The sequence below is a fragment of the Pezoporus occidentalis genome, unplaced genomic scaffold (assembly GCF_034315485.1).
Source record: "Pezoporus occidentalis ecotype Australia unplaced genomic scaffold, CSIRO_AGI_Poc_V1 ctg103, whole genome shotgun sequence".
Classification (NCBI taxonomy): domain Eukaryota; kingdom Metazoa; phylum Chordata; class Aves; order Psittaciformes; family Psittacidae; genus Pezoporus; species Pezoporus occidentalis.
In genome coordinates, this window is record NW_026912812.1 from 1,228,449 (window position 1) to 1,242,277 (window position 13,829).

Genomic DNA, 13,829 nt, shown 5'->3' on the forward strand with positions numbered 1-13,829 from the left:
AGCTCTGTAGGTATTCACAACTTACCTTTTCCAAACCGCAAGAAATACAGAAAGTGAGGGGAAAAAATAAAAAAAAAAAAAGACAAAACAAACCCCACAGAAAATAAAAATGTGATCGAAAATAAGGAACAAACCTCAAAATATATAAAGGGAAATAGAATTAAAACTGATACAAGATACATAAAACTAATCAAACTGTAAGGAAAAATACTGAAGGTGATTTTTTAGCATCAGATTTTTTTCCAGGTTGAGCTGTTTGTATTCATCTGTTTTATCTTTTCCTATCCCATGCTCCTTTGAGGTAATTCATGCAATTTAGCATTTGCCTCAGTTTAAAAAACAGAACTGGTGTGTTCACTTTGATGTGCTTGCTGTCCTCACAGCAAGACTGGCAGGTTTCTCAGCAAGCTTGCCAAGATGCTCAAACTGCCTGAGCCAAGTCCATGAGCTGCACAGCAGCCTGCTATGGGCTCTCACGTTCACAGTCACCACTACTGGCACCTGCCCTATTTGAACTATGCTGACATCAAAAATGGATTATTTCCATTGCCTAGTCCTTACTTTGTAGCAGCAAGTGTTAAACAGATATGCAGAGATCAGTGGGGTTTATTGCACGATGCACAAAAAAACTGGCTTGATCCTGAAGGGTCAAAATAACACCCAACTATGAATGAAAAATCAAGACCAAAATAGGGAGGGGGTTTTTGGAATCTCTGTTTTAATTACAGCAATGATGTTCTGGTTCAGGACAGACCCCTGGGCTGTAAAGCTGTACAAGACATGATGTTGAGAAGTCATCCAGAGATTAAACCATAACTTCTTTTGCATTCAGTACATGCAAATAATCAGTCAGTTACCCAGAGAGAAAGCCAAGCATCAGAAATGCCTGCCAAAGAGTACCACCTGGTGACACAGGCAAAAAAAATCATGCTTATTTTTCTGATGTGTAGTTGAAATCATTTTAAATAAAAATAAATCATTTTGTAGGAAGAAAGTTCTCTTTACCAACATCCAACTTTCTCCAAGAGTAAGCTCTTCAGCAAAAAGATAAGTAATGTGCCATGGAAAGGCTTCCCTTATGGAAAAGTTGGTACTTCGAACAAGAGAAAAAGTATAGAGGATTTAGTAGAGGCATTTTCTCAGTTATGCATAAAGATAAAAAAAACTCTTTAAGCTAAGAAGGAAAAATAAAATAAACTGGATTCCATGAACTTTATTTCCACCTCTGGTAATTGACTGAACACCTTCAGCCTATTTTCTAAGATTAAAATTCAGTAATGTTAAGGAGGCAATAATGAAGGAATTAAGGAGAAAAGGCAAGCTGATTTTCACAGAAAAAATAAGCCATAAAAATGTACCTGCTGGGATTCTTCGGTTGATTTCAGTAGCCCCACTTATCTGTGGCAAAAATCCTATTGACCTGATCAAGGCTAGACTTTGAACCTTGTCTTTTAAAAGGGAGAAATAATTTTAAAGGAATAACAGAGGCATTGTGCCAAGTCCACATTAAATACAGATGGGGATTCTCATTTAACTTCTGCTTCACCTGCAGAAACAAGATGTTCATGATTAGAGAAGTAAAGGAAATCTGTGATTCTTTGAAGACTGAAAGGAATAGGACTAATTTGTTGGGGTCGCATTGAGAAAAACAGTGTGACAGAAAGAGTACCTGGTGAATGGGGCCAAATAAGAGATCTGGGGATGGTGCTAACTCTTGACGTAGACAAACCCACAAATAGAAAGCTGAGAAAAAGTTCTAGAAAGAAGCTATTATACTAAAAAAATAAATCAATCACAACTTACTGTGCTCTAAGCAGCAATTTTAAAACTGAATAAGAGTAGCAAAAACATATAACATGCTATCACTCTCAAACCCCTCTAACATTCCCTGACAAAACTTGCATGAGACTCACAAAGGTGGAACAGGGTCCAAGCTGTCGTCTCCTTGCTCCCAGGATACTTGTTATGTGTGCTACCCTTTGCCTTGCCCTGAAAGCCTGCCCTTGGCCTGCCCTAGTTGAGAACTTTCCTTAAAATTCTCAGAATTCTTAAAAATTAGTTTTGCCTCATCCAACAGCCCACTCCTGTCTCAGCAGTAGCTGCTAGTGACTGGAAGATGATGAAATATCATTTATGTTACTGAGACACACATGTTCAGGGTGATAAGAAGGACATCACATCAAAGAGCCAGCTCTCCTCCCAGTTCCTTACAGTTCTGAGTTTTTCTTTTTTGGCTTTTATTTTTTATTGTTACTGCAGAATTTTAATTAATCAGGAATATGCTCAGTTCTTGGGTAGCGTACATTTCTCCAGCTACAGTCGTGTTTTGAATTGAGATGGGGCTTACATGTACACCTCTAGCCCAGGGAGAGGAAAACTGGGTTTCAGGATGGATGGGGGTAGCAGCACACCCTGACAGTCCCCTGATCCTCCATAGCAGGATCCAGCTGGTGGAACACGTGGCAGAGCCCCTGGCATGGCCATAAATCACTTACAGTGTGTGCAACTATGATTAGCTGTTTGACTTCTTGTTAAGCAACACTTACAATATCTGTAGGTGCACAGTAAGCAGTTTGGAATTGCTGATTGCACTCTGATTTACAAGGGATGGTGGAGAGGGGACGAAGAGAGACATGAGTCTTGTTACTCTCACTGCAGTTTGGAAATGGGGAGCAAAACTTAACTCACAATGTACAATGTAACTAGACAGGAACTTAGTTGTCACCCCACAGTATGTATATTTGGGGCTTGCTTTTCTTTTTTTTTTTTTTTTTTTGTGATTAATACATCACTTTTCTCATTAGTTTCAGCTACAGTAGCAATGTAAGGAAAAAGGGCTCTCCAGATAGCATTTATTTACTGTGTAGCCTAAGCGAAAACAATACCGATGAAGATAAGTTCAAAACACAATTCAGATTCATGAGATTTCCGGACCAGACAAGGTTAAATTTCCTTGGAAGAAGTTTAGCTGCAGAACTGCGTTTTGGACGTGTCCTGTCATAATATCCAGTGTTGGACACTTGCTCATCATTTCTTTCTGAAATGGTATTTCCAGATCAACAAACCTTTCACTGGGATCAGTCATATCCTAAGTCTTGCCTTTTAGAATGCAACCCTTTTCTGTCTATTTTATGACAAGTAGTAACACTCTGTGTTCCAGCACTATATTAATCTTCTGAGAATGTTATTTATTTTACAGTAATGGCACAGGAGGAGACTTTCCTCTGCTTTTGACAAGGGCCCTGGAGACAGCTGACACGCCACTAGCACAGTGCCAAACTAATACTGTATGATGTTCAGTCTAAATTAGCGTAAAAAAATTAAGATAACACTATTTCTTTTTCTTCTGATACTGATCAGACCGATACGTTATGTTATGAATAGCTGACTGAGATCAAAGTTTTACTCTCCTGTAACCTACTAACCATACCCTCCTAACTCTTAGCTTCAGGCCTTCAGCAGAAATCTTGCTACTCCCCATCCTGGCCTTGCTACGTAGTACTATGAATTGTACTACATAAATTGCACAGTCACACAGAACTAAGAATTTTATTTGTCACTTAAACAATATTTTAGTACTGATCTCACAAATGGTCTGTTAATTTTACATTGAACTAGTGAGAATACTACTCTCCTTAGAATTTGTGAACCAAGCTTTTCCAATTATAAAATCTGCAACTTGAAGGGAAAAAAGCGGTTTGGATTACATATTGTACCTAAAACCAAATAAACACTGCCAATTTGCTAGCACTAAAGGGTTTCTACAGAATTTATTATTGGTGTTTGAAAACTAAGAGCAGACGAGACAGCTCAATGGTGAGAGGCATTTTTTAGTTAAGACTAACAGAATGGAAGTCCTTTAGCACAGACGGTATGTCAAACAGAAGCTTCTGTTTTTCTAGAGTTTTAATAAGCAGAGTTTCATGAACACTGGTCCCACATAGACTGGTTTTCTTGAGAGGGTCCTAATTTTAGCTTGTTGCACTGATTTCAATATCCCATTCCACTACAAAGCAGTGTGAACATCTTCCACAGTTTAGTGCACAGTTCCATTATGTCTCATTAGCTGTCTTTCATAGCAGATTTATTCAATGCTTCCTCTAAAGTTATGAATCAGCCTTTTTATAGTTGAGCTTTTTAGTGAATCCTCTTAATTCCACTCTCTAGTTACCCTTAAAAAATCATGCAATTCCTAATCTTCATCAATGGGTACTTTCAAGACTAAGCCTGAAGCAATCTGAGCCAGATCCAGAGCACAGACATACCACAAGCATAGTAGCACATTCTAATATTCACAAACATGGCAGAGTTCTACTGATGTTTTTGAGTCCTCACACATGTAAACCTGAAAACCCCACAACCATTCCATAAGCAGAGCTTAGTTTACTCTCAAAATGTAATTTATTACTAAAGGTAAAGATTTTCTTATCCACTTTTTCTGCAAGACTCTTAACGGTTATATCGCTAACACGTAAAACACATGGATTTATGTTCAGGTCGGAACATCACTCAACATGCTAAGCAGAATTAAGACACTTTTTAACCTTCCCAGTGAAGCTCTATAGACAAGACACCCTTATCCAGAACAAGGACAAGCATAACAGACCACATTACTGTCATTCAGTGCAGTCAAGTGGGTTATAGTTTCAACTGCCAGGACAATTTCTGTATTTTACTTTGTGACTGATAAAGTGCAGAGAGCTAAATCTGCAATCTGATGTCAGCCTTTCTACATTAACATAATTCAAATGTGTCTACAGGTAGTACTGTTACAGCACAGCAGCCTATGCGGGTTGGCAGTCTGCATTCCTTCCCATTTCCTCATGCCTAGTAAGGTACATAGCTCTGCATGAAGTTTTTCCCACTGCCATGGAGTCCAGAGGGGTTAGGGCTCAGCACAGCTTACCTTGGGGTCACTTTTTCTTGAAACAGGGTAACTAATGCAATTTCTCTTCTCTGCCTAATCACTCATTTCCATGAAACTTATAGGAATTCAGTATTTTAGTTAAGTAGAAGTCTGAAAACTGGGCAATAAATAAAATTTGCTAAGAAAGTACAACCAAATGCACCTACGCATCACAGCATTTGCATGAGACACACAAGCCTCTTTTCCTATACAAATAAAGGAAAGAATCTGGAATATGAACAGTGAAATACTGGATCAATACACATATTAACTGGACTTTGAGACATGTGAAAACTAGAAAACTAAACTAACATGCTCATAGGAGCTAGGGTAAATACAAAGGTTTTGATGCTGAAATTCAGACCACATACAAATTCTGTTTCTCTTCCAGTCTCATTTCAGTTATTATTTTAGCCCTCTCATTTATGGCTGCATTCTACTTCACCCTGTTAAAATACTACTTAGATTTAAAAAAAAAAAAAAAAAAAATGCAGCTTTGTGTGTTAGTTTTTTCCACCTGAATAAACAAGTTTTCTTTACAGTCAACTGTAATAGAGAAGTACACCTTGCTATATTGCAATGGGAGGAATTAAGTAAGTCTGCAGGCTCTCACTCTTATTACAGTCAGTATAATTATGTAGTCCAAGAGTGGAATGCAATCAAAAAGTACAACAAAGTGCAGAAGTGTCCTTTGCCATTCAGAACCTTCTGTGGTTTTGACAAGGGACTTTGCAATTGCTCCAGTAGCACAGTGCTGATAGAAAGTAATGCTCTGAAGCTAACGTATCTTATGCTTACCAGAAACTTCTGCTCCTCAGTTCACACAAGTTTTGAGTTCTTTTGATGACAGATGGGGGAAAAAGCCCTACAGAAAAGGCAATACTCCACCATGTGGCATTGCATGAGAACAGGCAGAACCCTTCTGTAAACCAGAATTTTCCGAGTCCTGCACTGAATTTACACATAAAGCGTAAATTCATAGTGGATCAGAGTGGTTTTCTTGGAATTATATTTTGACATATTTTAAGCAAAATGAAAAAATCAGTTAATTTCACCATAATATGAATTTGGGAAAAAAAAAAAAGAATCTTTTGGTTACCTACCTAACAATGTAATTCAGATACCTAGAATGGGATACTTCTCTATTTGAAATTACTATTTGCACATTTCAAGCATGTTACGTCACACTTCCAAAAACTATAGAAGCATTTTGAATGGACTGAAAATGCTCAGTGGAGAAAAGAGAGAGATGTCCTTAAAAAGAACTTTTCAAGTTTCTTTCTATTCTCAGAAAAGAGTCTGAAATTTCAAAAACTTCATTAAACTGAAATTTTGCCTTTTGTACTCTGGGTTTCTGAAGAAACTCACAGCTTTTTCTCATTTTTTAAATCTTTCTCTCCTACTCAGTTTTTCACAAATTCATTGAAATTTTGTAGACCATCTTTCAAAGTGTGCTCCAGTAAAGAAACAAAGTCTAAACATAATTGTAATTATTATAATTTATTAAAAAACCCAAAGAAAACCTGAAGTGTCAGAACTCCCTGTACTCAAGCTTTCCTAAACACTAGAAATATAATTAACAGAACAGTTTTTGCTCAGAGGTAAGAAAAAGCTGCAACATCACCAAGGAAAAAATGTTACAGAAAATGAAAATGGGTTTTTTTCCTTTGTTACATTTGTCAATATAAAATTAGAAGTGTTCAATAGAAAAATGCTGAAATAATCCGTCATTAAGTTTTCCTACAATCTTTATAATATGAAGAAGTACTGCTTTTTTTATGGTCCCTTGCTGCTGATGCTTAAGGGCCTTGCTGCTTTACAACCTGAAAATGTTTTAGACTGCAATGTATCTCAAGCCCAGTGAGAAGTCTCATAGCAAGACATTGTAGGGGTATGCAGCCTATTTTCTTCCCCCACTTTACACCCGTATCTATTGTTTGGCTAAAAATTGGCAATCTTTTTATTCTTATTTCAGGAAGCCATTGCCCGGTTGTGATTGTTCCTAATTGCTTAACATCAAGCCAACTCAGTGGCTTGCTACAAGCCTTAGAGCCGAATTTAACCAAACTTGGTGATGTGTAAAGTCATGACATAAAAATCATGATCTGTGTCTTTAAAAAATGCATTTACTGACAATGTTGGAGAAGTGTGAAGCTTCATTTTCAGAGTCGTACTTGTGTACACACAAATCCAGAAGACAAAATATCTTCTCTCTATAAACTGAGTCTACTCAATTCCTTCAGGCTTTATTGAAATGACAGAATTTCCAAAAGCTAAAAAGCAGAACAGAATCAACATTATGGTAAGAAAAATATATGCCTTGTTATAATGAAACTATTTCAGCCCTTTCATAGCCAACCCTAAAAATCCTGAGAGCATCAGATCACATAACCTCTTCACAGGTATATGGAAAAAAACGAGCTCCAACAGTTTGGGTATCTAACTACCCCCATGCTTTTTACAACAACGGTCTGTACTGTCTGAGGGCTGTCAAAGGTTGGGATGCTTCCAAAGGCAAACCATTTATTCAGAGGCAGTTTTGATCAAGGCTCATGTTTTCCAAAAGGCAGCTAGCTTACTTAGGCCCTTTAAAAAAAAAATCCTTCCTTAGAGCTCATCCACTGGTCTGTTTGGGCTGCATATTTTGAGCAACAGAAAACTGCCAAACCAAAAGCAAATAATTTGTTCTAAAAGAAGCAAGGAAAAGACAAAGAGCAAAAGAAAAATGCAGATCACTGCAGGCTTCACAGAGTGCAGAACAATTGTTTTAATAACAGCTAAAAATACTTTTTTCTAAGAGCACTTGCTCTCCTGCCAAAGGCATTCAATACTCTAAAAACATGTTTGCAGAATCAAAATATTTGTAACACAACAAAGAAGTTGACCGTGCTTTAGAAACTCACAATAGCTGGTTAAGTTGGAACTACATTTTTCATAATATAGACAAAAGATTAACAACCATAGACAGACGTGAATATTGGCTTTGTTGAGAACCTACTGTTAAAACAGGAAAAATACCTGCATGTGTTTTCTCTAGATCACCTGATAGTTACTTTGATGTAGCTATCAATACAGTTATAGGACAAAATACAATTTTACTTTCTAACCTTCTCCTTGCTATGTGACAGCTTATCAAAAACATCTGAACTCTTATTCAGGAAAGGCACTTGAGACTGTAGTCCCTTTTTAGTTTTTTTAGCTTTGGGTTCTTCTGACAGCTGAGATAATTCACTTTCTTCAACTTCACTGCAATGCTTTCTTTTCTTTGACCTTTTATGGTCACTTTGGTAACCACTGGAGTCAGTGGTAGGCAATACATTTTCTTCTGGCTTATGTGTTTTCTTTTTCTTCTTCTTGTTTTTATCATCACATAATCCATTCATGGCACTGACACTTTGCTCTTCCGCATTTTCCTTCCCAGTGTTATTAGTCTCATCAAATGGCTTCTCTGTAACATTATCTCCCCCAGAGTCATTCAAGCTATTTTCTTGGTGGTCAAGCTTTTGAGTTTCATCTCCATTTGCACTGTCAGTGACAGCCCCAGATTTTTTAGGCTTCATGCTGTAAAGAAATATACAATATAAACTGATGTAGAGACATTAAAGTTCAACACACACAGTCCAATGTCAAAATTTGCTAAAGCACAATATATACACCAAGTAGATAAAACATAAGCATTTGCTAAAAAACAGCAAGAGACAGAGAAGATGATACTCTAATTACAGAAAATCATAAAGCTGATTTACTACTTTTAGGGTAATTTCTATTACTTGAATGGCTCACTTTTTACCTCAGAATTAGTATTTTCTTTCAAATTTAACCCTGCTCTAATATATGCTGTACAGACCATTTTGATTTTTCCTTTTTTCTTGTACTCCTTCATCCACTAATTCATAATTACAAATTGTGTAGTAAAGCTTCTTAAGTTATTCAGAAGCACGCATAACCAACAGCCTGTTCACACATGACACAGAGTGCTGTTTTTTCCAAGCAGTTGCCTTGCTGAAGTATGTAGTTAAAACAAAGGCGATGCCAGAAAAGTCAAAAAAAGAAGAAAGAAAAAACCTCAAACAAAATAAAATAAAACAAAACAAAAAAAGCAGGTACCCTGCAACTGAGAGCACTGGAGAAAAAAGTTAAAAACCATGAGATGTCCCAAGAGGCACTGAGGACAAAATCATTAAGTTTCATTGTAAATTCACTGAAATAGTCTAGAGCACCCTTTCAGATTAAGAAAGCCAAAGAAAAAATGTTATGATTTTTTCAGTACTAGACAAGTTGTACATTTAATTAAAAACAACTACATTGGGACTCTTCATCAGGGACTGTAGTGATAGGAAGAGGAGTAATGGGTTTAAATTTAAACAAGAGAAGTTTAGGTTAGATATAAGAAAGAAGTTCTTTACTGTGAGGGTGGTGAGGCACTGGAACACGTCCAAAGAAGTGGTAAATGCTCCATCCTTGGCAGTGTTCCTAGGCAAGGTTGGACAGAGCCTTGGGTGACATAGTCTGGTGAAAGGTGTCCCTGCCCATGGCAGCGGCTTGGAACTAGATGATCTTACGGTCCTTCCAACCCTAACTATTCTACGGTTAGTAAAAAAAAAAATTGCTCAGTAAATGACCACTTAAATAAACCTGATCTCTTTTAAAGAAAGCACTATTAAGATTTTTAGCAAACTGCTCTGAAAATTTAGAGAGGCATACATGAAAAGAGGAAGCTGATGCATTCTCTTGTATCATCTTCGATATTCTGATGTTTCAGCAAGCATTTAAGTCACACAAGTACAGCTGTCTGTAGTTATCTAATGTGTGTGCGCGCATGTGTGTGTAAACACTTACATAAACACTGTGTCAAGAAACTAGACTGCTCCCCTTGAATGGCCTAAGCTTTTCATAAGCACAGCTAGACATTTGGGGATGCTATTTTGATCATGTATTTTTATTTATGCAATCAACAATTCACAGGTCAGCACACTCAGATTTTTAAAGCTAAAAAAGTATCTACTTATATTTTTCTAGAGAAAACTTCCACGCGCCTTTAACACTAGAAAGTTTAGTTTAATGCAACTAACACAAGCTACATATAGGTATGCGCTTGTGTAAAACAAAGGAAAGCTTAAAGATTATGACATAAAGTCAAATCATTGAGCTTGTAACAAACCCATTAAAACAGTTAAAAATACTCTTTAGTAGGGCACAATACCGGCTTTTAGTGAGTCCTCCTCGAATGAAGAACACCCCAGCTGCATCAGAATCTAAGTGCAATACTTGAAATTTCAGTTCATCGCCTATTTTTAACCCCAGGTCTTGCCACTGTGCAACTGACATTTGTTCAGGTTTAGGGATAGAAGCATTGAAGCATCCATGTATCAGGCAGCCAATATGACTAGGGGCCACTTTATTAATTACACCCTAAAAAGGAAAAAGAACATCATATGAACCCTAGTGAAGATCACATGTGGTATATATTTAGTTCCTTATATGGACACTTCTCAACAAAAGTTGATGCATACCTTACAAAATCAGTTTATCTACAAATAAGTTAAGAATTTTTCACTAAAATCAAAGCTATCCCTATACACTCTTCATATGATTCCTCCAAAAACAGAATTAACCTCTACCTGCAAGATAAAGAAAATCAAAATGAGCGATTTAGCCATAGTGGCTAGCTGAATAGAACAGATAACTCTTTCCTACTACAGCCATCAACTTTGCTTTAAAGACATTTTAAGTCTGATTTACTTGCCTCTAACAGCCTTCACGCTGGCACAGAAATACTTGGCAGCTAAAGATGCAGACCACACAGCTTTTAAGTTCTTCATTCATGGGGTTTCTGCCACAGTTATATGTCAAATGTCATTGACCTTTGTTTTCCTCAAAGATGAATGAAAGACTGAGGGTTTTCTCATTCTCTTCTGAGCAAGAGCACACATTCACTTCTTAATCACATTTAGAAAGACAGAAAAACACAAGCTATGCTGCAAAAGGTATGACACAACAAGGAATGTAAGCCAACTGCCAACTTATTTTTTCTCAAGTACTGACGCAAGGACATTAACAAGCTTACAGCTGTTTAGAGAGCCATACGTTTCCTTTTCTGGGAAGGCAGGCTTCAGTTTGATGTACTGCTCTTGAACTTAAGGAACTAAACTTGTGAGAACATCCTAAACATTCCTGCCACTATCAAGTAAGAACAAGCAAAGTTGTTTGATAATTATCTTCTCTTCAGAAAGAAGCATCAGTATCAGTGATAGCCAGAATTATGATCTGGTATAATAATAAATCCGGATGATACAGTATTTTCATAACATATATGTGAGAAACATACTCAACAATCAAAATTTCACAGACAGAAATTGTGAAGCAAAGAGCCCTTTAATAGCAGCATTCTGAGTGCATCACCTATGGACAGATGAGCACACCTGCTCAGTGGATATTTACAGTTTACACACCTTTCTAGGTTTCGTTTCCTGATTATGCTCGCCCTCTTCTGAGAAATGATTTACATTTTCCGAGAACCCAAACCCCTCCCCTTTGACAGCTCTCGGAGGGTCTCTGGTGGTCGTAGGGAGGAAGGCTCTGAGTCTTCCTCACGAATGAACTTCTGAACTTTGCTTTTGACACATATGTTCAAGCCTTGCAGTTACATAAATTTACCTATATAACATACTGCGTATAGATGTTCCTATCACTGACCGCAAACTTCCTTGTCTGGGGCCCACACTCTGGAACCCCATGTCCTACAGACTTTCCGTTCTGCCTTTAGCTCGCTCATAACGAAACCCCCTACATTTTTCTCACAATATATGTATTTTATATATTTTTTCTTAACACATATGTATTTAGCACATATTGGGACAGACAATTCAAATAAACACTACTACTACAAGCTGCTAATAAACTACTGTAAACTATACAATAAACTACTAACATAAACTAAAACATAACTCCACCGAAGTCCCAGACCTCTGACGATGACGGAGATAAGCCATGCTTTATTTTAAAGAAAAGCAGCCCCGTGAGATGCCAACACGTTTACATACCACCAGTTTCTTCCCTTTCTTGGGGCTGAAGATCACGAAATCAGCCTCGATGTTCAGGTGGATGAATCCTTGGTCGTCGTAAATGTCCCCGAGCGCGCCCACCACTTTAATGTTGTCGTAAGCCACCGGCACACCCTGAAGGCTGTAAGAAAAGAGGGGGCAAAGTTAACCGTTAAGTCGCAGCCATCTACCACAGCGCCGGGGGAGGTCAGGCAGGCTGAGGCCTCCTCCGAGCCAAGTCCCGTCCTCGGCCGCACCTCTCCGAGTACCGCAGGAGCTCGGCGTCCAGCTGGGCGCGGATGCCGGTGCGCTTGCGGCCCAGGTAGCGCGGCGCCAGCGCGACGTGCCTGCGGTGCGGCGCCACCACCAGGCACGAATAACGCTGCCACACCAGGCCGCAGGCCACGGCAAAAGAGGGGATAGCGGCGGCGGGGGGCGGCGGCCCCGCCACGGCCATGCTGCGGACGGGTGGTGGCCGCGTCTGCACACGCCACGGCGCGCTGCGATGGCGTCACTTACCATCCGGCGGCGCGGAATGACTATGTCGCGGAGGACGCGTTTCCGAGTGCCGCCGGCGGAAAGTGCCGCGGTCGGGGTGCCGCGAGTGCGGCGCGTCATGGCGGAGCAGCCGGTGTGGCTGCTGGGTGGTTCATGTCAGAGTACCGCGCTGTCGCTCCTGGCTCCCGGCTCTACCGCAGGCCCGGGTAGCGCGGGTAGTTGAGGGAGCACCGAGAAGCGAGGGTCTGTCCCGGTAATCCATGCATACAGTGGCTCGGACCGCTCTTCAGCTTATACCTACACGATCAGCATTGTTAATTTTCTTTGTTCAGCTGATTTGGATAGATATAAGGAAGAAGTTCTTTACTGTGAGAGTGCTAAGGCACTGGCACAGGTTGCCCAGAGAGGCTGTGGCTGCCCCATGCCTGGCAGTGTTCAAGGCCAGGTTGGATGGGGCTTTGAGCAGTCTGGGCTAGTGGAAGGTGTCCCTTCCCATGGCGGGGGGGTTGGAGCTGGAAGAGCTTTAACATCCTTTCCAACCCAAACCAGTCTGTGATCATATGATTATATGATTTCTGCATCTAATGACCCCTCCTCACACATCCATTTTCCCCATGAACCTAAATCAAATGTTTGGTGGTTTAGACAAAAAGACTGTTACAATGTCATCATAAAATTAAATCAAATATTTGGTAATTTAGACAAAAGATATGATGTCAAATTACCTTAAATGGTGTTCTTCATACATGGCAATTTTAAATGCAGAACTTGTTTTCTGTTAGTAGGGCGTGTATCTTAATTTGTGCATATAATGAGAAGTTTTGTGACACTTATTAACCACATACTAGAAGATAGAAGAAAGAAAAGTCACAAAAAGAGATGCTGGTGCTCTACACACTGCCATGACATACAAAGTGAGGCACAGTAACAGGGAAAAAAAGAAAGCTTATTGATCTGTTGTAACCAGCTGAACTTGTGGCTAGTTAGTGAAGGCTTTATCTAGAGGTGTCAGTCAGACTTTATATGAGCACAAAATTTCACAGTATTGTCTTAAGATTTTATTTTGAACTCATTGAACTGATGCATGCAAAACCTTGAAAAGGTGTTGAGGTATTGGTATCAAAGGTTTCTTTGATTAAAATCAAACTTACACCAGCTTGTTTTAGTAAATGTACACTTTGAAACTTACTGGATCCACATGCAGAGTTATAAAAATAATTTATATATATTTATTAAAGGTGCTAAAATTCCTTTTATGTTGTGGAGGCTTCAGAAACAGTGTTGCTCTGTAAAAACAAGCCTTATGTCAGAAGTCCTTGAACTTCCTATAAAATGTTATGTGATGCAAAAGCCGTGGAAACTACTCAAGTACTACATCACCA

At 38.9% G+C, this 13,829-nt stretch overlaps 1 protein-coding gene across 1 annotated transcript; it reads right to left on the reverse strand.

Moving 5' to 3' along the window:
* Nucleotides 1-7,136: 7,136 nt before the first annotated feature.
* Nucleotides 7,137-12,455, reverse strand: POLR1F (RNA polymerase I subunit F). Its single transcript, XM_062616582.1, has 4 exons — nucleotides 12,207-12,455; nucleotides 11,950-12,091; nucleotides 10,110-10,318; nucleotides 7,137-8,467 (listed from the first exon to the last, which is right to left on the reverse strand). The coding sequence occupies exons 1-4, from the start codon at nucleotides 12,404-12,406 to the stop codon at nucleotides 8,002-8,004; spliced, it is 1,017 nt and encodes a 338-aa protein (XP_062472566.1). The 5' UTR covers nucleotides 12,407-12,455; the 3' UTR covers nucleotides 7,137-8,001.
* Between the last annotated feature and the right edge of the window lie 1,374 nt (nucleotides 12,456-13,829).